Genomic DNA, 25,991 nt, shown 5'->3' with positions numbered 1-25,991 from the left:
ATGAGCCCTCATACCGCCACATATGCGGAAAAATATAAAAGTTATAGGGGTCAGAAGATGACAATTATAAACGTATTAATTTTTCTGCATGTAGTTATGATTTTTTTACAGAAGTGCGACAAAATCAAACCTATATAAGTAGGGTATCATTTTAACCGTATGGACCTACAGAATAAATATCAGGTGTCATTTTTACCGAAAAATGTACCGAGTAGAAACGGAAGCCCCGAAAATTAACAAAATGGCGTTTTTTCCTTCAATTTCGTCGCACAATGATTTTTTTTTCCGTTTCGCCATAGATTTTTGGGTAAAATGACTGATGTCACTGCAAAGTAGAATTGGTGGCGCAAAAAATAAGCCATCATATGGATTTTTAGGTGCAAAATTTAAAGGGTTATGATTTTTAAAAGGTGAGGAGGAAAAAACAAAAGTGCAAAAACGGAAAAACTCGTGGTCCTTAAGGGGTTAAATCAACTGGTGCCAGAAAGTTAAAAAGATTTGTAAATTACTTCTATTAAAACATCTTAAAGGAAATCTCCAGCTCCTGCCTGTATCTCCCCTGCTCGGCCCCCTCCAGAAATCATAATAAATCACGCCCCCTCCACATTTGCTGAGCTGAGCCTATGGCAGCTCAGCGCATATATGAATATATTAGTGAGGGGGGAGTAGCCGACTCCGGGCTGGGAGGCCGGCAGAGCCTGCAATGACTCATGGGAGGTATGAGTCACCGGGCTAAGTTGCCGGCGGAGCGCTCGGAATAAGCGGTCGAGCGTCATCAAATGCAGGTAAAGGACCCAGCTTCCGGTCAGCGGAAAAATGCAGGAGAAGACCGGGAAAGGGGCCATATGGAAAGCGCAAGTATATTAGAATGCTATATAACTTTGCTTGATGCTTCTTTTGCCCCAGAAAAGATTTGCATCGGAGTACTCCTTTTATCCTTCCAGTACTTATGAGCTGCTGAATACTAAAGAGGAAATTATTTTCCTTTTGGAACACAGAGCTCTCTGCTGAATGACGAGCACAGTGCTCTCTGCTGACATCTCTGTTTAAGAACTGTCCAGATTAGGAGTTCCCAAAATGGACAAATGTCAGCAGAGAGCACTGTGCTCGTGATATCAGCAGAGAGCTCTGTGTTCAAAAAAAAAAAAAAAATTCCTCTGTAGTATTCAGCAGCTAATAAGTACTGGAAAGATTAAGATTTTTTTTTAATAGAAGTAATTTACAAACCTGTTTAACTTTCTGGCACCAGTTGATTTAAAAAAAAAAGTTTTCCATCGGAGTACCCCTTTAAGGGGTTAAAGAAGATAAACATTAGTCAGTAATAATGGAAGAACTTTCTAGATTATTGATATTGTAGATCATATTATTTTAGCTCCTGAATTACATCAATAATCAGAATTTATTGCAAAGCATCCAGATTGACTGCAACTTAAAGTATCAAAATCCTAGATAAAGCAATAAAGAGCTTAGCCCCAAATGCAGACTTCTTAGGAAAAACTTACTGTCATGATGTGCTTTAGTCAGGTGATCAGAGTCCAGTGCATGGTAATACTCATACACAGACCTTCCAAGAAGCTCTTCTGGCTCATATCCAACCAGTTCTGTTACCCTAGTTACAAAAAAAAGAAAAAATTATTACTTTTCAATATTCTGACATATATTTACATTATTGTAAGTGTAAGAACAAAGGTACTATGCCAAATGGTTACATATAAAAAATTAAGCATAATCATAGAACAGTCCTCGGCACTGCAGTAGCTACACCAGTGAGAGCCCACTCTTGTTTACAGTAGCTGCGTATCCCTATGTGCTCAGCCCTTTATGAGGTGCTCACATATCAGGATACAAGACAAGTAGCAATCCTCCTCATGTAGAACAATGAACGAAGCACTCACCGGGAAGGTCGAGCAAATATCTTCAAGCTTCAATGTAGAATATCAGTGGGATACATCTTGTGCGGGGGAGCGGTGGCATGCCCAACCACTCCCCACGCCACCCCTCCTGTCCGCTACTCCGCACAAGATGTATCCTGCTGATATTCTACATTGAAGCTTGAATATATTTGTTCAACATACCCGGTGAGTCCTTCGTTCTTTATTCTACATGTGGAGGATTACATATAAAAAATGTTATGTCTTTTATTGTAATGTTTTTATTCTCCCACCCTCCTTGTCTTATGTGCTCAGTTAGTAATGTAAACTTTCTGCTACAACACATTCAAGTAATCTTATTGGCCAACAGGTGGCAGTATTGTTCTATGAATTAGAATCCTGCAATGATAGGTGTGTGTTCAAACTGGTGACGGCGAGGTTTTCTTCTGTATATACCTTTCATCACAGTATGAGAATTTCATGTCAAGGCTGTGGCGGCTAAGAAAGGTTTTACTGTCCAATGGAAACTCAATATTTGATGGGTGAGGGATTGGCTCGCAGATCAGCACCATGCAGGTCATGGGTGGCTTTTTGTATCCACAATGGTTCTGGTTGTTGCAGGAGTCATAGACCCGCATGTGTCCTGTGCAGTGAAGGACCTGGGAATAGGAAAAATATGTTTTAAGTGAACATTGGTGTCAAAGCGTGTTTACAAAACAAAGGTTATCATGTCCTATAAAAGTTATGGCCTACCTTTAGGATAGGCCATTAATATTACATTAATCCTGTCAATCAGATGTTAAAAGGGACCGCAGGTCTTATGAGAGCACCACAGCCTCTACAATGTTTGCTCATTTTTGCATTGCGGTACTATAAATAGTAGTGAAGTGATTCCCTGTTCCCATGTATGAGACAATACTGATGTAGCCTGCATTACTGCTACTGATAGTTCACTAAAATAAAGATGCAGAAGTAAACATTAAAGAGGCGGTGGCACTCACACAAGCTTTTGAGCCCTTTAAAGTAGGACCCCTTTAATCTAATATTGATAGTATATTATCAAGATGGGCTAAATAACCAGCCCCTCTAAATCTGCAATGTACTACTCTGTACACACAATCCTCTGTATTCATTTGTTATCCTCTTCTCACCTTCCACGTGGCAGACTTTATATTGACCGTTCTTCCTCGACTGGTCAGCGTGCACTTCATTCGCAGGAAGAAGCTCCGCTCTGTGATTTGTTCTTTCCCCTTTTTAGCTGGTCCTAAAAGGGGAGGAAACACAATTAGGTAATGTAAATAAGTCTATTAGAGCATTACTATACCTATGAGATGACAAAAAAAAAAAAAAAAAAGCTGTAGCACAGTGCACACTATGAAATTTCAGCAGTGGAGCTTCTACTACCGAAAGTGTGATCTCTGTCATTCTTTTGTCAAAATACAGTACAGACCAAAAGTTTGGACACACCTTCTCATTCAAAGAGTTTTCTTTATTTTCATGACTATGACTGAAGGCATCAAAACTATGAATTAACACATGTGGAATTATAGACATAACAAAAAAGTGTGAAACAACTGAAAATGTCATATTCTAGGTGGAAAGTGTCCCCAAGTGCAGTCACAAAAACCATCAAGAGCTACAAAGACGCTGGCTCACATGCGGACCGCCCCAGGAAAGGAAGACCAAGAGTCACCTCTGCTGCGGAGGAGAAGTTCATCCGAGTCACCAGCCTCAGAAATCGCAGGTTAACAGCAGCTCAGATTAGAGACCAGGTCAATGCCACACAGAGTTCTAGCAGCAGACACATCTCTAGAACAACTGTTAAGAGGAGACTGTGTGAATCAGTCCTTCATGGTAGAATATCTTCTAGGAAACCACTGCTAATGACAGGCAACAAGCAGAAGAGACTTGTTTGGGCTAAAGAACACAAGGAATGGACATGAGACCAGTGGAAATCTGTGCTTTGGTCTGAGGAGTCCAAATGTGAGATCTTTGGTTCCAACCACCGTGTCTTTGTGTGACGCAGAAAAAGTGAACGGATGGACTCTACATGCCTGGTTCCCACCGTGAAGCATGGAGGAGAAGGTGTGATAGTGTGGGGGGTGCTTTGCTGGTGACACTGTTGGGGATTTATTCAAAATTGAAGGCATACTGAACCAGCATGGCTACCACAGCATCTTGCAGCGGCATGCTATTCCATCCGGTTTGCGTTTAGTTGGACCATCATTTATTTTTCAACAGGAAAATGACCCCAAACACACCTCCAGGCTGTGTAAGGGCTATTTGACCAAGAAAGAGTGATGGGGTGCTGCCCCAGATGACCTGGCCTTCACAGTCACCAGACCTGAACCCAATGAAGGCAAAAGGGCCAACAAGTGTTAAGCATCTCTGGGAACTCCTTCAAGACTGTTGGAAGACCATTTCAGGTGACTACCTCTTGAAGCTCATCAAGAGAATGCCAAGAGTGTGCATAGCAGTAACCAAAGCAAAAGGTGGCTACTTTGAAGAACCTAGAATATGACATATTTTCAGTTGTTTCACACTTTTTTGTTAGGTCTATAATTCCACATGTATTAATTCATAGTTTTGATGCCTTCAGTGTGAAGCTACAATTTTCATAGTCATGAAAATAAAGAAAACTCTTTGAATGAGAAGGTGTGTCCAAACTTTTGGTCTGTACTGTACGCGTGGAATACATTGCAGTCTATGGGGACACAACTTCTGCTCTGTACTAGCACCAACTTCTTCAGTCGGCACCGGCTTCCCTTGGAATCTCCAGCTGGAGACTTCTCAATCTGATCCTAGCCTAAGTAGGACACCAACACCTCTGGGATGGCCATACAAACCCTACATGAAGACATTTAGCTCATGCAAGGATGCAGCCACCAATCCCTGGCACTGCTGGTAATAGGGAACACAAAATGATTGGACAAGCTAAACTCCAACTTGTTGGCTGAGAGAAATCTAGTGGGTTTGACCAGCTATAATATGGATTACTAGATCCATGACACTTGAGTTTACATTCTTCCACAATCTGCCTCTTTTCTGGGTTATGTCCTAACATTGCAATCACAGGAATGTGCCTCAAGGAGGTAAGTGTTCTGTTCCCAACCTTTAGCCTCTCTAAAGATGAAGATATTTGGCAGCACAACGCACCAGTTCCCCTGACTTGCTCCAACCAGCGCTCGGGGGGTAAGTGTATATATACTTTTATATTCAAACTGATATCAATTAAATACTATACGTGGTGGACCTGAGGAAGGCATGAGCTAGTGCTGACACGAGTTGTCCTTACTGTAAAAAATAAACTATGTCGTCTTGTGGTAGCCTGGGTCGCTCTTGTCTATTTTGTGAGCAGCGCCTCTTAGACCATTTTTCAGTCTGTGTCTCTCGTTTGTTAACAACCCAGAGCAAAAGTATTAGATATTATGGGTAAAGAAAATCTTCTCTTTCCTATGTTGTCCAACCTCATAGAAAGGTTGTAATTGAAAGTGACCACACAAGTATAGATTTATGCAAGTTAAATCCACCAATTTAGTTTCCCAATTGTACCCTAATGGCAAGTGTTGGGGAGTTTTCAACATGAGCGATCCTGCTGCACATGGGGAGAACAATTCGATAGCGACTTTCTCCCCCTCTACCCATTTATAAAACATGAACACTTGGCTGAGCCAGGTGTGCATCTGTATAAAGGGATTTGGGAGAGACTGCTGTAGACTAAACACGTGTTAGGTCGACAGCCAAGTATATGTCCAGCTTTAGTCTAAGGACACTGAACAGGACAGAAGTTTGAAAATAATATCTGCTTAAAAAGAAAAGCCTGTGACGTTGTAGATGATGGACACTGATCTGCGCGATCTTGATTCTCTGTGGAAGCTGTTAAGGGTGCATTTGCTTATGAAAACACATTTATTAGTACTTACCATTCCTAAAGGTTAGCATCTCCCGGAGTTCTTCATGGTCACATGGGTGGGTGAAGTCAAATACACTGTGCCCAGTAAGTTCAAACTGTGGAAAAAGAAGGAAAATTTTACATATGAACCGCATTTGTTTGGAACAAGTAGTGGTAAGCACCATTTTTTGCTATGATATCAATAACTTCAGAGTGCACAGTGGGTATGGTCCTTTATCATACTAAATGTGCTTACCCACAGTAGCAGTAATACAGGGCATGGCACTTAACTGTACCACTGATTGCAACGGGAGGTATGAGGACTTTATCAAAAGGAAATTGTGCCATATTCTACAGAGGTAAACGCAACTGAAAGCTTTGCTTCTATAAATAAATATAAACTTGTAATACAATACACTATAAACTTGTAATACAATATAAACCTGGAGCATTCTAAGTTTCCTGTGGGCATTATGAGGATGAGATTGGTACCCTGCCATACCTGTGTTAGCCCCATGCACTTGTTGACATTCTCAGAAAGGTAAATCATGTCTCCTTCTTCGGTCAGGACCAAGACAAATCCTTCCAAGGCCTTCAGATAAAAGCAGTTAAGCTGCTTCTCCAGTTCAGATTCAGAATCTGTGTCACCTGGAAAGCACAACACATTATAAAAATAAAATATTCAGTCACATACACAGTGAGCAGATGTTGGATGACAACCATTATAGTGCATCCGGGACTTGTCACAAGGACAGACCATAGCATACTGTACATACTATAATGGAAAGAACAGGACAATGAAGATTTTCAGAGTTTGCAGCAAGGTAAAGTGGAAGCCTGCTGGTATGATTGAGGGGTTAGGGCAAGTTATGTATAAGCATCAATGTAAAATTAGGAGAATAAAGCGAGAAACCTCCTATATAAAGTAACAAGATGTAATACAAGTAATGTCAAGTAATGTCCACAGGGTTGGGAGAAGGGGGTATATTTCTTTGAAGTAAAAAAAAAAATGCCACAATGACTGAGTGCTGGCGTTGTATAGAGATCTATCTCCTCCAAGGATATATGGTTACCTGTGATCTAGCTTTATAAGGAGTCCCGACCAGATGGGCAGCAAGAGTGAATACCTACCTTTACATCATTTTCATCTTTGCAATCTAAAAACAGGTTCAATATAAAAGGGGTTATCAGGCGGGAGGGGGTTCAAAACTATGTGACTGTGTGGGATATACAAAAAATAAACCTCTACTCACCTCCAGTGTTCCCACAGTGCCTTATGCTCCAGTCCCCCATAGCAATAATCCTTCTGCGCTGCAGAGTGACATAGTGCTGGGCGGTATACCGGTATGAACCGGATACCGTTTTTTTTTCTCCCCACGGTATGGATTTTTGCCCATACCGCTATACCGGTCGGACCCCTCCCCCACCCTCAGAGTCAATAAAAAAAATTAAACTTACCCGTAATGGGGGGTGGTCCGGGCCATCCATCCTTCCTGTAGTGTCCGGCAGCATTCCGGGTGGAGGGTGAACCGGTCCAGGCTGTCCTTCTCCGGGGGTCCTCTTCTCCACTTTGGGCAGGCTCCGGTCTAGTACGCTGCATAGACACCGCTACGCTGTGACGTCAGGTGCTTCACTGCGCAGCGGCGTCTATGCAGCGTTACTAGGCCGGAGCCTGCCCGGAGTGGAGAAGAGGACCCCCGGAGAAGAAGGACAGCCCGGACCGGTTCACCCTCCACCCGGAATGCCGCCGGACACTACAGGAAGGATGGACGGCCCGGACCACCCTCCCCGGACGGTCCCTGCAGCAACCGGGAAGGAGAGTCAGGGTTCTGGGATGGACAGGGGTCTGTATAATATACTATACCTACAGTAGGCCCTCCAGCTGTTGCAAAACTACAACTCCCAGCATGCCCGGACAGCCAACGGCTGTCCGGGCATGCTGGGAGTTGTAGTTTTGCAACAGCTGGAGGCGCCCCTAGTTGGGAAACACTGACCTATACTATACACTACTATATAGTCCAAAATGCTGGGAGTTGTAGTTTTGCAACAGCTGGAGGCTGTAGGGTTGTTTGTTACATCTATTTAAAAGGGTACTCCACTGCCCCAGTGTTCAGATCATTTAGTTCCAAAAGCCCATTTAGTTCCGCTACGCCACCTCAATGCAAGTCTCAATGTAAAAAAAAAATACAGTGAAATACCGCGATACTTTAGAAAAATACTGTGATACTCATTTTTGGTCATATCGCCCAGCACTAGCGTGACAGTCAGGCCCAGGAAGCACCCGTGTGTTATACTGCCGCTAAGTGAATCACGTGAAGACGACATGTCACACTGCAACTCAGGAAGATGATCACATCGGGGACCAGAGCAGAAGGCACCGAGGGAGAACTGGAGGGGAGGAAAGGTTTATTTAATGGATCTCCCTACCAAGGAGAACAGACCGATCTTGTACATTATGAAATTCCTAACTGCAATACAAATAAAATAAGACAATCTGACACAGATAGGAATAGGATAGGAAAAACCAGCGCACACAACATGACAACTGTGCTGGAAACCAGCAGATCAAAATACTAAAAAAAAAAAAAAAGCATTCCATGTACTCACCTGCATCGAGCAGTTTTCTTATACGCAGGTAACTGATGGTGAGTCGCATTATGGAGGCTTTATCAAGGTGAGAGCTGACATTGTGAGGCAACGGTAGCTGGTGGGAAAGTTCATAGAAGACCTCGGACTCTTTACCTCTACGACACCTGGCTGCATCTCTGGATTTCTCCTTCCGACGCTCCGAACTGATCCTGAAATGAGATTTCACGTGTTCAGGATTTACATTGTAGTCGGTCAAGCGAAAGCCATCGTAAAAGTGGCTACATATCTCAGGGATAGAACTTTACGTTAGATTTATTAGATAGCATATCTTCCATGTAGGAACAGTCTTGTCCGCAAGAAAACAGACCCCAAACAGGCAGGCGTCACCATTCAGTAGTCCTGGGTTTATTGCAATAATTCCCAAAGGGCAATGAGTTCCACTTGCAGTACAACAAACATAAACATCCTTCATATCAGGTTTTCTGTACAAACAAACTTATGAGCTTCTCGCCAAAACTTGGCAGGTACAGCCCCAAAGTCTTTTTGGTACAGTATCCAATGTACCACAGACAAGCTGATTGATCTTCGCTTCAGACCAGTTCCTTTCTGCTGCTCTCTGGGAGTTCTTACCTGTACACCTATAAAATGAGGTTCAGGAATGTAACACCCCCCTTAACTGGAGTATGAGAGGGACTTTATGGCCAGAACCTTCAGTAACTCAAAAAACCTGGACCAAAACTCCAGTCATATGTCACGGAGGCCGTATGTCAGCTGAGAAACACATGCACACTTGGTTTGACCACGTTTTTGATAGGGGCCAGTGGAATGAGCTGCTGCCAAGCACCTCTGTGGATCATCACCTGCAGGACCAAAAGATCAGGCACGCCGTCTGCTGGTGACAGGTAGTAGTAACCTAAAAGACCCTTTTTCTCCTAGAGAATCTATTTTGGCCCTAGTAGGACTAACTGGGATAACTAACGCATTCTTTCAGACTTAATATAGAAGAGTGCCACAAAAAGCATGTGAAGACTTGTAGGTCATCTGGTCGCCGACCGGTGCTACGCCATTTTATGCTAGGGACATTAGGGACCCACTCTAAATAGGCGGCCTTGACGTGGCTTGTGGGCTTTGTACTTTTTGATCAAAACGTATATATTCTAACAACCTGTTAGTTTTTGATATTATGCTGAGAAGCAATTAGATCATTGTGCAAGATTGTAGATGTGCGACCATGTCTGTCTTCTACCTGAATTCACTTGTAGGTCATACTTGCACCACTAGAATTTGGGGAAAATATTATGCAAAACTATCTCTTAGAGTGAGCCACCTAATGAATGGAAGAGTCCGATATATTCTGTGCAGGCTTCCTACACCAGCTATGATAGTAGCTACCTTCCTACTAGGGCTGCACGATATATCGTAGTCGAATCACAATTTTTGTCAACTGTGATATAGCGATATGGCCCTCCCGGGAAAATTTGCGATTTGCTGCAAAGAAATTCAAATGCTAAGTCAGTGTTTACCAACTGGGGTGCCTCCAGCTGTTGCAAAACTACAACTCCCAGCATGGGCGGACAGCTGTTGGCTCTTCGAGCATGCTGGGAGTTTTGCAACAGCTGGAGAAACCCCGGTATAGAGACCCTGTCCTATGTAAAAAGAAAACTGATGCTCAAATAGCCCTGATCCCCGTAGGTCTGCCGCAGATCTAGTCCTTCTCTGTGCGGACTGTGTGTGTCCACAGTGGTGTCATATTTAGGGCCAGTGATTGGCTGAGCAAGAAGGTCCTGTATGTCCCATAAGGCACCGGACAGCATGGAGAACAGGAACTCCAGCAGACCCAAGGGGGACGGGGACTAGGTAAGCATCAGGTTTTTTTAAGGTTTGATGTGACCTGGGAGTGTGGACGTGAAACTGTTGAAATTGAGGGGGGGGGGGGGGGGGGACGTGGAATAGTGCTGTGGTCATGAAGGGAGGGGGGGGGCAGAAATGAAATTGGGGGATGAACATGAAATGGGGGATAGGGAATGTAAAACTGGGGGATTTCATATATCGCAACCACATCGAAATAACAATATTGACCCCCATAATCACAAATTTTCACCAAATCATGCGGCCTTATTCTCTACTGTTTTATACTTTAAGAAAACTGGACCAATAATCTTGAACAAAAATTTAAAGAAAATTATTAATAGAATTTGAGGGTTTGTTTTTCTTTTACATCAACTTCCGACCTGAACTGCTGGGAAACTGCATTATATATCCAGAAATAGTTACGGTTAAGACAACTCCTAGTGTATTCTGTAAAGCCTCTGCCATTCGTTCTGAGAAAGTACATGAGCTGATGTAAGGCAGGAGAAACTAGAACTGTCGCCCAATAACATCCTCCCCTCCCTGGGTTCTGTAGCATTGTTTAGACACGAATTGCTTAGCTTTCTGGAATTTCCTCCCAAGTCACAGATCCCCAGAGAGGAGGCCGAGATGTAACGTGTTGAAGAATTTATCTAGATCCTAATCGCATTCAGAAGTTACAAAAACACAGAAACACGTCAAGAGTTTTTGTGGACAAATTCCATTATACAACCTTGCATAATACCTAGCGGCTTGGAAACTTTGGACAACCCTGTCTGGCAGAAAGGTCCTCTGACAATAAACTCATCAGCTCAGTCCTGCTGAATCTAGATAAATTCTCACTGGGTTCTAATGTCCCTGCAGTGCCCCCACAGGGTAAATGAAGCATTGCACAGTTTCCACTGCAATCAGTGTGATCTTTCTGTAAAATATGGAGGTTTTGGGTCCTCCAGAGCAAGAGACTCTGCAGCCACTCTTTGCTCTGGATAATAGAGAAAGCACCTGTCTATTAAGAGCCCTTATGAGGTGGATGTACATATGTTTTCTGAAGCCAGGCAATGGCTCTAAGAAGCAATATATTTCTCTATAAACTCCCAGACCCGATATTATGTTTATACCAGTAATAGAGATGAGCGAACTTACAGTGATTCAATTCATCATGAACTTCTCGGCTCGGCAGTTGTTGACTTATCCTGCATAAATGAGTTCAGCTTTCAGGTGCTCCGGTGGGCTGGAAAAGGTGGATACAGTCCTAGGAGAGAGTCTCAGGCCCACCGGAGCACCTGAAAGCTGAACTAATTTATGCAGGATAAAGTCAGCAACTGCCGAGCTGAGTAACAAACCCTTCAGCATTCAGCAAGTTATTTAGGCACACTTCCCATAAAACACAGCCATCAATTGGCTCCAATGTGGAGCGAGTTCTGCAGCACTAATCCCTTTAACAGGGGCCTCCGGAATTAGGTCACTTTTGGGCAATAGCCGTTGGCATTTGAGAACTTTTATTCCACTTTGGACTTGAAGTAACGGCAAAGAGCTCAGCATTGGCATCATCTGCAGAGCTCTTAATATGCTGTGAACACTTACTGTTAAAGAGTTACAGCAAGGAAATTAATAGGTCCGTCTATAGGTGGTGTTCTTTAGAACCTTACTTGGAATCTCTTTATGAATAAGAGGAGTTATGAACAATGCAATGCCTTAGTGGCTGTTGTCCTATGGTCCTCGACCTTTTACAAACCTATCCAGTATGCAAAACCAGAAAGCAGGACAACTGAGGTTAGAGGTTATTTCAATATAAAAAAAAGTTATAACTATTCACCCACTGTTCACAAACACGGAGGTCAACTGTTACCAAAATTCACAGAGGGGACACTCACAGGTTTTGCCACAGTTTCATTTACTCTCTATCGGACTTTAACACTAGACTCTAACACTAGTCTGTTTCATAGTCTCACAGAGAATGAATGGAGAATTGGTTGAGCAAGATCACTGCTGCTCCATTCCCCGGAGAGACAACTGACCTCTGTCACATGATCAATGGGGTCCAACTGCTTTGGATAGGGAAGAACCACTCTAAGTAACAAGAGCCAAACAATGCACAAATGTAAAATACCTGTTTTACAACCAACAACTTACTTCTGGACAACAGGTCACTTACTGGTCCCCAGTTCACAAATCTACCATAAAGCTCATGTTTTAGAAACCCTGGACAATCATACATATACTATTACTATAAAGTCATCTGAAAAGACTAGGTCATGAAAAATTCCCATTCACAATAACAAAAGGCCATAGGAGAATAGGGTAAAAATGTCAACTGTTCCAGGCCAAGCACAGATAGCAGAGAGCTTAGTTTATTTATAAGAAACTACAAAATGGCCATGATACAATTAACAGTATCCAACTGCTACTCCTAGATATAGGAGTAGCAGTATAATAAAAAAAAAAATCATGATGTTGGTTTGTAAAAGCACACACAATATCACCACGATGGTCAATAGATACAGAAGCCATAATTCAGTCCTGAAACCATATTCTACATCAAGCTGCTTTAGGGTATGTTCACACTACGGACTGTGAACAGAATCTCCGCTTGCAGAATTCCGCTGGAATTACGTAGTGTGAACATACCCTAAAGCTTCTCGCAGAGCGGTGACAGACTGCAGGATGGCGTTTTGGCAAGATACATTTCTTTAAATTTCCACCATCATTTCCCATTTAGACTGAGATCTGGACTGTGTTTGACCATGTATAAGAATTGATAAGCCTTTTCTGAAGAAAAGCGTTATCACTCTTTGCTTTGTGCCAGGATTCTGTGGAAGAAAAAAAGAGAAGACTGATACCGGTGCCTAGCGCATTACCCTTGATAACAAGAGTCGTCAGATCAAGGATTGGCAGAGGAGACCATATAGGTGGCCGCTCACCTTGAGTAGAATAGATATAAGCCTATCACCCCAGTGAAAATGGGGTACTCCGTTTAGGTGGAGTTGCTGCTGGCCTTCTGGGTTGAAGGAAACAGCTGCACCGCTGTCCTGTTGCAATGGAGGAGAAGGTTGAGAAAAGTGACCCTTTAGAGATGGCGCTGCGGCTTCCTTGGAAATGAACTGGATATATTTAAAAGGTCAAAGAAGAAAAACATTTTAAATGGGGATGACGCGTTTCGAGAGGTGCTCTCCCTTCCTCAGATCAGGATCCTGATCCGACGAAGGGAGGGCACGTCCCGAAACGCGACATCCCCATTTTTTTTTTTTTTTTACTTTGACTCAACAGTGGTTCCACTGTGAACCTTTTTTCATTTCCAAGGAAGCCGCAGCGCCATCTCTAAAGGGTTGCTTTGTGCCAAGATGAATCAATATCTTGAAGAAAAGTGCCCCCTGTACATTGGCTGCTGAAGGATGACCCTCAACTCTCCTGGTTCTGACATGTAAAATCCTATATATCATAAATGAGTGGGGAAATTAGATTTTTTTCAGGAGTCATCTTTGTAGGTTTCGTTACAACAGCCCTAGAGAAAAGTTCCAGCATCATCTCCTCATTCTATAAAGATTGGTGATCTGTGAATATCCCTTTCATCTAATTCTCAACTCAACCTTGTTTTTTTCTAGGTAGGTGTAAGTGCTTGTTTTCATTAGTTTTTTCTACATGTAAGTCCGAATTCATTCAGCTGATTTTTTTCAGTTCTGTCACAAACACAGACTCCTCTCTCCATCCATTTGTTTTCTTAAAAATCTTCTATTTTACAGGCCTATTGCTTTAAAGAGTCCCTGTCACCAAATAAAACTTTAAATATAGAGTTCCTTGTGTAATTAGCAGACACTTTCCCTTTAACTTGCTTTTAAAATTATCAACAGAAATATGTTTAAAATGTAATAAAAAATGGCCACTAGGTGGCTGTGTTCTGTTCCCAGCCAAAACTAATACAGTGAGTTTGGTCTCCTCCCAGCCTGGGAGGAGTCCAAACTTAGGAAGTGCTTCTCTGCACTAAGCTTGATTGACAGCTGCACAGAAAGTGAAAGCTCCACAGATTCTCCCAGAAAGCTGCACAGACTGAAAGCTGCAGGATAGCCTCACTGATAGCAACACAGATTGAAACATGCACAGAACTTGAGGTCTTCTATTCATCACAGCACTGCAACCATGTGAGGGCAAGAGTGGTCCCCCAGCAGGCTTCAGTGATGTCATGCCTGCTGGGAAATGCCCACTTTCTCCTGCTGGGAAATTGGACTATGTGAGCAAGAAGAAAAGGTATGATACACAGCTTTTTAAAGCTCTGAGATTTTTTTTATTTATTTTTTTAAGAGCTGGAGGGGTGTTAGGAGTAGTTAGGGAACATAGCCTCTCTATAGTTTAGAACAGTTTATTTGGTGACAGGTACTTTTTAAGTTTCCAATCTTGATGCTTTGATTTCTTCCTTGATCTACCCACATTTTTTTTCTTTTATAACCTTCCCATTTTTGTTTCTACCTGCATAAATTGTACACTCAGCTGGGAACAATCAACGTCTTTTGGTGCACTCTGCGTTTTACTTCTATCTTGAAGGTGTTTTATAATCCATTCCATTGATACAACTAACAGCTTTCTTGTTGAGGCCATGTTTTCTTTCTATCACCCAAGTTCACAGCTTGGTAAGGCCCATAGGTGCTGACCAATTTGCTTTTTTAGACTCATACTGAGATTACAAGATTTAAAATTACAACATTATTTCACCCTCCACCAACATTAATTTATATTCCTTCCTCTACTGTCAACTATATATACCGTTATATAAATTAATCTACTATTTGGCTGAGAAAATCAGAATCTTCATTTGTTCTATACATCCAATAGGAAGCACCAGAGAACAAGCTATTTTCCTTCTGGAGGAGGGATACTTAGTAGCAAATACCCAAAACAATGATTATTCTAAGTAAAATATGTGAGATCCTGTAAGTGTGTGGATTCCATAATCGTGCCAATGGTTGTACACTTCCAAAATCCACTTTGTATACAATGAACATACTTGCTGATGTAGATGTACAAGTCATCGCACAACTCCTGGCTCAACAAACAGTAGCTGCGGTTTGGACTGAACTTTCAGAAAATGTCAACCACATGTTCCTTCTATTGCACAGAATGTAGCATCAGATCATCTGCTCGGCACAGCCAGAATCCAGATTATAATCAGAGGACCTGAACTCTGAAGAACTGTAAACTTACAGAAAGGTGGTGGAGAAGAAACAGAACACGAGGCCTGATGTTCCAGGTCTTCCAATGGATGGTGAAACGTCCGAAAAACACAATGAGACTCTGGAGTACAATGGAAATTAAAGGGGTACTCCGGTGCTTACACATCTTATCCCCTATCCAAAGGATAGGGGATAAGATGCCTGATCGTGGGAGTCCTGCAGCTGGGGACACCCGCGATCATGCACCTTATCCTCTATGCTTTGGATAGGGGATAAGATGTGTAAGCACCGGAGTACCCCTTTAACATCTACTCTATTAGACAACATACAATAGAGTTAATAGGCTTCGGTTTCTTCAGGGACATAACAGAAAAGCATTTCCATAAACCAGGGTGCCTCCAGCTGTTGCAAAACTACAACTCCCAGCATGCCCTGTTTCCTCAACGAGGGTGCCTCCAGCTGTTGCAAAACTACAACTCCTAGCATGCCCTGTTTCCCCAACCAGGTTGCCTCCAGCTGTTGCAAAACTACAACTCCCAGCATGCCCGGACAGCCTTTGGCTGTCTGGGCATGCTGAAAGTTGTAGTTTTGCAACAGCTGGAGGCACACTGGTTGGGAAACACTGCCTTGAACTATAGCAGTGGTCGTCCAGCTTGTGTAGGACCATCTCTTCCTGGAGACATAAGACGGAGACCAAAACCCTCATCTGCAAACCTTCTGAATTATTGCTGTCTAAGTAAAAAAGTAAATTCTAAAGCAAATCTGCTACACGGTTAAATAGAAGGAGATTTATCAAGCTCCATAGATTTATTTTTTTTTGCGTAAAAAAAAAAGTCACACTTCCAAAGCACATTTCTGAAATCTGCTCACGTAGTAAATATTTTTTTTTATTTCTGAGGAGGGTGGATGGGTTGTTGTGGGATAGTTGGAGTGCAGCTACCCGTATTTTTCGCCCTATAGGACGCACCGGCATATAAGACGCACCCAATTTATAGGTGCCAAATCTAAAAAAAATAAAGATTCTGCACCCAACAGTGGTCTTCAACCTGCGGCCCTCCAGATGTTGCAAAACTACAACTCCCAGCATGCCCGGACAGCCTTTGGCTGTCCGGGCATGCTGGGAGTTGTAGTTTTGCAACATCTGGAGGTCCGCAGGTTGAAGACCACTGGTATAGGAGGTAGTACTCACATGTCCCTGCCACTCCACACCCGTCACCGGTGCCCTAGATGTCACTCCATCGCTGTCGCTGCGTCCCCGTGGTGTCCCCGACGCTCCGGACTTCTTCTTCCCAGGGATCCATACTCTCCGTCGCCGTTATCACGCCACTACGCAAGCTGCTCCTATTGGATGACGGCGTACGCGACGACGTCGAAGGAGAGCGCAGGGGATCCCGGCACGGAGCAGACACCTCGAGGAGGCAGGTAAGGTCCCTCCCGGTGTCCAGTAAGCTGTTCGGGACGCTGCGATTTCACCGCGGCGGTCCCGAACAGCCCGACTGAGCAGCCGGGTTAGTGTTATTTTCGCTTCAGACGCGGCGGTCAGCTTTGATCGCCGCATCTGAAGGGTTAATACAGGGCATCACCACGATCGGTGATGTCCTGTATCAGCGGCGGGTCCCGGCCATTGATGGCCACAGGTATTCGCCGTATAAGATGCACCAACTTTTCCCCCCAAATTTTGGGGAAGAAAAAGTGCGTCTTATACGGCGAAAAATACGGTATTTAGTGCCAGTCAGGGTGTCACCCGATGTGGTACACCCCCTCCCTCCCCGTCACTCTCTAGCAACGCTACTGATAATAAAGGGTAAATAAAGAACTTCGGCTATTAACATAAGGGAAAACTTTTCCGCTTTAAAAAAAAAAAATGCTTTTGTAATCGGGTTTCCCGGGTTTTGCTTACGTGCGATTTATTTAACATGCATGTAAGCAAAAGTTTTTTTTTTTTTAAATTGTCATATAAAAGCCATACGTTTAAAAAAATAAAAAATGAATAATAAATCTCCTTCATAGTTTCATTGTGAAGGATGAAGTTCATGGTGAAAATGCACAGAAGGTTCAGACATGCTACGGCTTATAAATCCCCACTGTACAGTGGTCCCTCAACATACAATGGTAATCCGTCCCAAACGGACCATCGTTTGTTGAAACCATCGTATGTTGAGGGATCCGTGCAATGTAAAGTATAGGACAGTGGTCTACAACCTGCTGACCTCCAGATGTTGCAAAACTACAACACCCAGCATACCCGGACAGCCGTTGGCTGTCCGGGCATGCTGGGTGTTGTAGTTTTGCAACATCTGGAGGTCTGCAGGTTGAAGACCACTGTTAGAGGAAGTTGTACTCACCTGTCCCCACCGCTCCAGACCATCACCGCTCGTCACCGCTGCCCAGGATGTCACCGTCCATCACTGTCGCCGCGTCCCCGATGCTCCGGCAAGGCCTCTGCTTCCCTGGCATCCTCGCTCTCCGACGCCGCCATCACGTTACTACGCACGCCGCTCCTATTGGATGACGGGACGGCGTGCGCAGCAATGTGATGACGTCGATGGAGAGCGCCGACGATGCAGGGAATCCCGATGAGGACGCGCCAGAGCCCCGAGGACAGGTAAGTGATAGTCAGTGGACCACACGGGGCACCGTAAACGGCTATCCGGTGGTAGCTGAAGCAATCTGCGTTGCCGATAGCCGTTTATGCAATGGCCCCAACATACAAAAGCATCGTATGTTGATGCTGCCTTCAACATGCGATGGCCCCTGAGAGGCCATCGCATGTTGAAATGATCGTATGTTGGAGCCATCGTAGGTCGAGGGGTCACTGTTTACCATTGCCCAGTGCGTGGATAAGATCTGTTCACATCTGATTTATTTCCCTGCAACAGTGGATCAGATCCATCGCATTGAATTCCTGTCTGCAAATTGGGATGAAAAAATTAAAAATAAAATCAGCATTCCGGCCGCACGTAGACATACATAGCCTAGTGGTAAATTCAGTTGCTGTACGAGTATGATGTTCATAGTACAAAGCAAAAACATTTCACATCATACAAATTATTTAGTATTAGTGTAAACTCTATAGCCAGAAGTATTGCTACAAAAACAAAAGGGATACTCCGGTGGAATTTTTTTTTTTTTTTTTAATCAACTGGTGCCAGAAAGTTAAACAGATTTGTAAATGACTTCTATTAAAAAAAATCTTTACTCTTCCAGTACTTTTTAGCAGCTGTATACTACAGAGCAAATTCTTTTCTTTTTGAATTTCTTTTTTTTTTTGTCTTGTCCACAGTGCTCTCTGCTGACACCTCTGTCCGTGTCAGATACTGTCCAGAGCAGAATAGGATTGCTATGGGGATTTTCTCCTACTCACTTCCTTATACGGGCATCAGGTGTCAGCAGAGAGCACTGTGGACAAGACAAAAAAAATTCAAAGAGAAAAGAATTTGCTCTGTAGAATACAGCTGCTAAAAAGTACTGGAAGGGTAAAGATTTTTTTTAATAGAAGTCATTTACAAGTCTGTTGAACTTTCTGGCACCAGTTGATTTGAAAAATAAAAATAAACAATAAAAGGTTTTCCACCAGAGTACCCCTTTAAAGCTTTCTATAATACGTACATGTGGTGATGTTACCCATAAAACAGATTATATAGATGTAATGGCACATCTAAATCACAACCCACCTACAACCAGCGCCCAACAGAAGTCATTTTACTCATCCAATAAGTCAGATAGGAGGAGTATTTTGGGGGCTTGGGAAGAAGTAGTAAACTCTACTGTGTGCCATTCAGCTTTACAACCAAGTGATGAAGCAATTACTCGAGTAATTCCTCCCGAATTCTCCGCTCCATATTAATGCACATCTCCTCTGCCCATTGACTTCAATGTTATTTCTGCTGTCCTGTTCACACTGCGGAAATTCTGCTAGCAGAATTCTGACGCTGAATTCCGTTCCGCTTGAAGAAAGAACATGTTCATTCTTCAAGCGGAATCCGCTAGCAGAAATCAATTGAAGTCAACGGTAAAAAAAAAAAAAATTCCGCCCCAAAATCGTTTTCGCGTGCAATTTGCACGGAATTCGCACGCAATTTGTGCGGAAATGGCTGAAAAACACTTCACTTCTTTTTTTCCCATGTCCGCGCACAATTCCGTGCGAATTTTGCGCAAAAAAAAACAAAAAACTTTTTTCCGCCCGTAATATTTTTCAGCGTGAATTACTCTTCATTTACTCCGTGTGAACGCACCCTAAATCTGATATATCCTAATGTAACACTGCAGACCAAGTCACAACCTCCTACAAACACAAGTTGCCCATGATGGCAGCATATAGCACCCGCCTGACAATACCGCTGGAATAACACTTAGATATCATCACATGCCATAAGGCCATTGACTTCTGCAAACACTGAGGTCTTCCAAGACACTCAACCACCAACTATAGGGTCAGTGGTGTTTTATAGACATGAGCAGGCCTGGGAAAAAGCATACAGAACTTGTGTATAAAGTCCTAGTCCAGCCACTAGAGATGAGCGAACTTACAGTAAATTCGATTCGTCACGAACTTCTCAGCTCGGCAGTTGATGACTTATCCTGCATAAATTAGTTCAGTTTTCAGGTGCTCCCGTGGGCTGGAAAAGGTGGATACAGTCCTAGGAAAGTCTCCAGCCCACCGGAGCACCTGAAAGCTGAACTGATTTATGCAGGATAAGTCATCAACTGCCGAGCCGAGAAGTTCATGACGAATCAAATTTACTGTCAGTTCACTCATCTCTACCAGTCACATATAGGCTATAAACCAAACAGCGCCACATAAAAGATTGTTTATAATACTGCATTGCATGGGTTGTACAAGACTAGAAAAACATAACTACTTTCCTCTAGAAATAGCACCATTGTTGAGCCCCATTTACTTCAGTGGAACTGAGCTGCAATACCACACGCTAACAGTAGACAGGTGTGGCGCTGTTCTTGGCAGTAAGCAGCCATGTTTTTCTAATGCTGCACAACCCTTTTTGATGTGATAAGGATGTTCTATCCTCACTCTAGTCCAGTGGTCTTCAACCTGCGGACCTCCAGATGTTGCAAAACTACAACTCCCAGCATGCCCGGACAGCCAAAGGCTGTCCGGGCATGCTGGGAGTTGTAGTTTTGCAACATCTGGAGGGCCGCAGGTTGAAGACCACTGTGTCTAGTCCATCAGTTTTGTAAGGGTAGACAACTCCTCAAATAAAAGTCTAACTAGAAATATATTGCAAAATAAAAACTTGTGAATTTGTACATAGCAATGAACCCAAATACAGATCCTTGACCAAGTCGTAGTTTACTTGGACAAAACAAGAAATACATCCCATGTGTGGGAGCTGTAGGAATAACATACAAACTCTTTAAAACCAAAATCTACAGAGCAAAACCTGAAAAACACTTAAAAAGAAGAAAAGGAAAATAAACTATTGCAGGACCACCTATATTTTAACCATCAAAACAATCTTCTGACCACAATAAGAAACATTAAAGGGGTTATTCAGGAAAAAACATATATATGTAAATTACTTCTATTAAAAAATCTTAATCCTTTCAGTACTTATGAGCTTCTGAAGTTAAGGTTGTTCTTTTCTGTCTAAATCCTCTCTGATGACGTGTCTCGGGAACCGCCCAGTTTAGAAGAGGTTTGCTATGGGGATTTGCTTCTAAACTGGGCGTTTCCAGAGACACGTGTCATCAGAGAGGATTTTTACAGAAAAGAACAACCTTAACTTCAGAATCTCATAAGTACTGAAAGGATTAAAGGGGTACTCCGGTGAAAACCTTTTTTCTTTTAAATCAACTGGTGGCAGAAAGTTAAACATATTTGTAAATTACTTCTATTAAAAAATCGTAATCCTTCCAGTACTTCCAGTGCTGAATGCTACAGAGGAAATTCCTTTATTTTTGGAACACTGATGACATCACGAGCACAGTGCTCTCTGCTGACATCTCTGTCCATTTTAGCAACCATGCACAGCAGATGTATGCTAAGGGCAGCAAGGTAGCTCAGTGGTTAGCACTGCTGCCTTGCAGTGCTGGGGACTTGGGTTCAAATCCCACAAAGGACAACAATAAATAATTATTATTATAATAACGTCAGCAGAGAGGACTGTGTTCGTGATGTCATCAGAGAGCATTCCAAAAAGAAAAGAATTTCCTCTGTAGTATTCAGCAGCTAATAAATACAGGAAGGATTAAGATTTTTTAATAGAAGTAATTTACAAATCTGTTTAACTTTCTGGAGCCAGTTGATATATAAAAAAAAAGTTTTTTTCCTGGATAACCCCTTTAAGCCTTGCTTCAAGTTTCCACATCAGATCTCTGAAGGCGCGTGCCCTCTTAGGTCACATGAGCAGGTTGAAGTCTTAGGCCGTGTTTACATGTTACGCAACCATATAGTAAATAAGTAACTTCAGCCTATAAACGTTACTTTAATAGCAGCTCGAAGAAACCTTGTATGTATCTGCTATATCGTGGCCTCATCTCTCCAGCAGTACCATAGGAGAGGCCTTCAATGACTGTAGTACACAGGCAGGTCAGGTTTGTGACAATGGGGGCCGCATAGAATGGGCTCCTGAGCCGTAGTATTATGACCCATTGACCTTTACTCTCCATATACACAAAGATATTAATTTACACCTAAAGCCTGTGGATCATCAAGAACATATAAACAGGTTATTAATTTGCAAAGCAATGAGCGACAATACCTTGACCGGCAATGTAAAGGACACCCAGAAAATGTTCAGTATTCTATTACCTTTGTCGACATTTGTGTGTACAACTAATGTACAGAAAAAAATAATGCTTACATATGTTACTCACTAGGTCATGCACATGCGTTTTGTGTCTAGCTTCTGTATTTGGCTCACAAATCCCGATGTTCAGCTGCTTACTCTTTCTGACATCCATTGCACAGGAAGAGGCGTGTCCCAGACAAGCACTGAGCCCATCCTCACTCACACCAAATTATTCATGTCCTCCCAGAGTCTGCTGTGCTGTGTCTCTTCCTCCAATCACTGCAGGCTGCTCTACAGACTGGCCCTGCAGATATGGCAAGGCTACAACACCCAGCATGCCAGTTTTGCCACATTTGGAGGGAGATAGTCTATGCCAATGTTCCTCAACCTATTGTTCCTTAAAGGGGTACTCCGCCCCTAGACATCTTATCCCCTATCCAAAGGATAAGATGTCAGATCGCCTCGGTCCCGATGCTGGGGACCCCCGGGATTGCCGCTGCGGCAGCCCGCTGTCATTACTGCTAAGAGCGAGTTCGCTCTGCACGTAATGACGAGCAGCACAGGGGCCGGAGCATCGTTACGTCATGGCCCCGCCCCTCGTGACGTCACGGCCCGCCCCCCTCAATACACACAGAACTGTATGTGCGTACGGTTCCATAAGGTTTTCACCATACATTTTTTGACTTTGCACAGTTTTTTTTCTTGGAATATCAATCAAACAAGTGAAACTTTATTCAAAATGGAGTGAAAAGTTAAAAACGTATACTTTTTTTTCTTAAAAAAATGGATGCAACCGGACATCATTTTTCAAACCGTATATGGGTTAAAATTTGTACACACTTTTTGATACAGTTTAGTCAGGTTTTGAGGAATCCGTTTTTCATCAAAAACCTGATACAGGAACTGTATTGCAGAAATGTGGTGTACATGCACCCTTAGTGAGTGGGTTATTCTCTCTTTTTAACAGTTTAAAGGGGTACTCCGGCCCCGAGACATAGGATAGGGGATAAGATGTCTAACCGCCGGGGTCCCGCGGCGTCACACCCCCTCCCAAAGACTTGCATAGCGGGGGCGAGGGGGTGACGTCACACGGGGGCGGAGTTGTAACATCACGATACTTCGGCCCCGTGGTCGCCACCCAGCTGTTTGTGAGCTGGCACCGCGGCGTGCAGCTCAAACAGGTGGGTGGCGAATACAAGATTGCGGGGGTCCCCAGCGGCGTGACCCCCGCGGTGAGACATCTTATCCCCTATGCTTTGGATAGGGGATAAGATGTCTCAGGGCCGGAGTACCCCTTTAATATCTAATGGACATCACTAGGGGCGCGTGCCTTTTTTCTTTCCCTTACTACCTCATGGATAGGTACTAACTTAGTCTTGAGATAACTGCTTTTAGGGTACGTTCACACGTACAGGATCCTGCGCAGATTTGATGCACAGGATTTGTTACTGCAGATTAGAAGCTGTGATCAGTCATTTAGTTTACATTGAAAGCTGCAGCAGAAAATCCTGTGCATCAAATCAGCTCAGGATCCTGTATGTGTGAACGCACCCTTACCGGACGAAGTGCTTTTGCACGAAATCAACCGTTTAATTGCCTCCTGAGCTTCCCGCACTAACCTCTGCCCCATGGACAGAATCCAAGCCTCTTAGTTAGCGTTGAGACGGTGAGTTGCCGGACCCCTTTCTTTGTTACTATTATTGTTTTCACTGCATACTTCAGTCCTGGCAGCACCGTAACGCATGAAATTCATTATGAACATGGACTTCCGCTATAGTCTGTAATATGTTGGACTTCTATAATAGATATTTAGCATTTTTATAAACCGTTAGGTGGCACCGCCATTATCTTTTTCTACTTTATATAAGTACCCTTAAAATATTCAGCTATATTCATCTGCATACAAAGTATTTGACATACAGCAATTAAATTGCAACATATTTAAAATATTGTTCCCATCTAATCTTACTTATTTCCAAACACTCAGTCTGAATATACATGTGAAAGTTATTAAGGACAATGTTATCTGATCTGCAAGCAGCAAGTTATACCAGTCTTGTGTAATGACTCCATGACTGACAGCTTGGCCTCTAAGGTCATGTCCATCACCGAGCAGGGATTTAAAGGGAATGTGTCTTTAAATGATGACCTATTGTCAAGGTTATGTGTAAAAAAAAAAAAAAAAAAATGTCCTAATAAAAAAAAAAAAAAAGGTTTAAAAATTGTTTTCTAATATTTCATTTTGCTATCAGTATTCCCCAACCAGTGTGCCTCCAGCAGTTGCAAAACTTTAACTCCCAGCAATCCCGGACAGCCAAGGGCTGTCCGGGATTGCTGGGAGTTAAAGTTTTGCAACAGCTGGAGGCACCCTGGTTGGGAAATGCTTAGCTATAGTATGAAATAATCCTGCCGTTTTCATTCTAGCCACTAGACCTAAGACTAAACCGAGACGTCCTGTTCTGCATAAATCACCTTCCAGCAGTGTCCTCCTCATTATGACTACTGACTTATCAGTACATAGATAAGATGGGATCAGGTCATTTACAATGAATGCTGCTCAAACCTCAGTCTTGCCCCCACTACACAGGCCACAAAGCATGCCTAGAAAATTCTCCTATAGAGTCTTCTCCAGACCAGTCTATGCCCATTGGCCCTGCTGTAAAGCACATCTCTAAATGCTGTTAAAAGACAGCTCAGGCAAGATGGCTGCCACCATAATATACTAAAAATGACAATCAGAATCTAGAAACAGTTTAAGAAAACTTGATGTTTCAGCATCTGGCAATAAGTCAAAAAAATGACACAGAAATATGTAAATCTGCTTAGTACCTCCTCTACTACATGATATGGCCTGAAGACCAGTCGCCATGTTTAATAGGACAGGTTCTTTCATTTCAGGTATCATTCATAAGGGATGGATATATAGCAGATTCTCTGGGGGAGATTTATCAAAACCTGTGCAGAGGAAGAGTGGTGCAGTTGACCATAGCAACCAATCAGATTGCTTCTTTCATTTTCCACAGGCCTCTAAAGAGGCCTGTGGAAAATGAAAGAAGCAATCTGATTGGTTGCTATGGGCAACTGCACCACTCTTCCTCTGCACAGGTTTTGATAAATCTCCCCCTCTATGTCTATTTGTGCATGGCAAAACCACAGTGGACCATGGCAGGAGGCTAGGGGGTGTGCGTGTCAGTTTCTATTGCTGAAAGAATAAAGATTTAGAGCTGATTTTTCGCCACTGAACTCAAATCCACATGAAAAAAATTAAATTCAATTACCCAAGGATCTGCAAGGCACATACACATTGAGGGTAGAGCCATCTTTTGCTGCATATTTTCTGCAGCTAATTTTGTTACATAGGTAGGAAAATATGCAGCAGCAAAATACGGCATGTATTCTGCAGCGTCAAATCCTGCAATACTGTATGTGTGAATAGACCCAAAAAACGAATACACACACTACCACTACCACTACTACTACTACTACCACCACCACCATCCCATGGCAGCTCTTCCCTGGTACCCCACTAGTCTCTTCTATGTGAAATGACATATCAGGCTGACAGGTAAATCCTACAGTCATCACAGAATCCTAATCCTATAGAAATCAAGAGTAAACATAGGATTGACCGAGAGTCTATAAAGCTAAGGAGAGTATTTATTTTATTTTCTCCATTTTACACCAGGTCAGCTTTTCCTTGCATAGTTTGCTAGATATTTGTCTCACAAAATCCAGTACAGTGGTCCCTCAACTTACAATATTACCGTATATACTCGAGTATAAGCCGACCCGAATATAAGCCGAGGCCCCTAATTTCACCCCAAAAACCCAGGAAAAGTTATGGACTCGACTATAAGCCTAGGGTGGGAAATACATC

The 25,991-nt window shown here is 43.0% G+C and overlaps 1 protein-coding gene across 2 annotated transcripts in view; it reads right to left on the bottom strand.

Annotated features, from left to right (window-relative positions):
- The window catches only part of HIF1A (hypoxia inducible factor 1 subunit alpha), a 102,251-nt gene that overhangs the window by 10,683 nt on the left and 65,577 nt on the right, over positions 1 to 25,991 (bottom strand). For both annotated transcript variants that reach the window (XM_056545737.1, XM_056545736.1), the window contains exons 2-7: positions 8,371 to 8,561; positions 6,266 to 6,411; positions 5,795 to 5,879; positions 3,023 to 3,135; positions 2,328 to 2,530; positions 1,503 to 1,609 (exon numbers count right to left, since the gene is read on the bottom strand). In XM_056545737.1, coding sequence (XP_056401712.1) covers positions 1,503 to 1,609; positions 2,328 to 2,530; positions 3,023 to 3,135; positions 5,795 to 5,879; positions 6,266 to 6,411; positions 8,371 to 8,419 — 703 coding nt within the window. In that variant the 5' untranslated portion in view covers positions 8,420 to 8,561. The remainder of the gene's footprint in view (positions 1 to 1,502; positions 1,610 to 2,327; positions 2,531 to 3,022; positions 3,136 to 5,794; positions 5,880 to 6,265; positions 6,412 to 8,370; positions 8,562 to 25,991) is intronic.

This window comes from Hyla sarda, chromosome 11, assembly GCF_029499605.1.
Source record: "Hyla sarda isolate aHylSar1 chromosome 11, aHylSar1.hap1, whole genome shotgun sequence".
Lineage (NCBI taxonomy): Eukaryota > Metazoa > Chordata > Amphibia > Anura > Hylidae > Hyla > Hyla sarda.
Note: the sequence above shows the minus strand (reverse complement) of the source record. Positions and strands in the feature narration are given on the sequence as shown.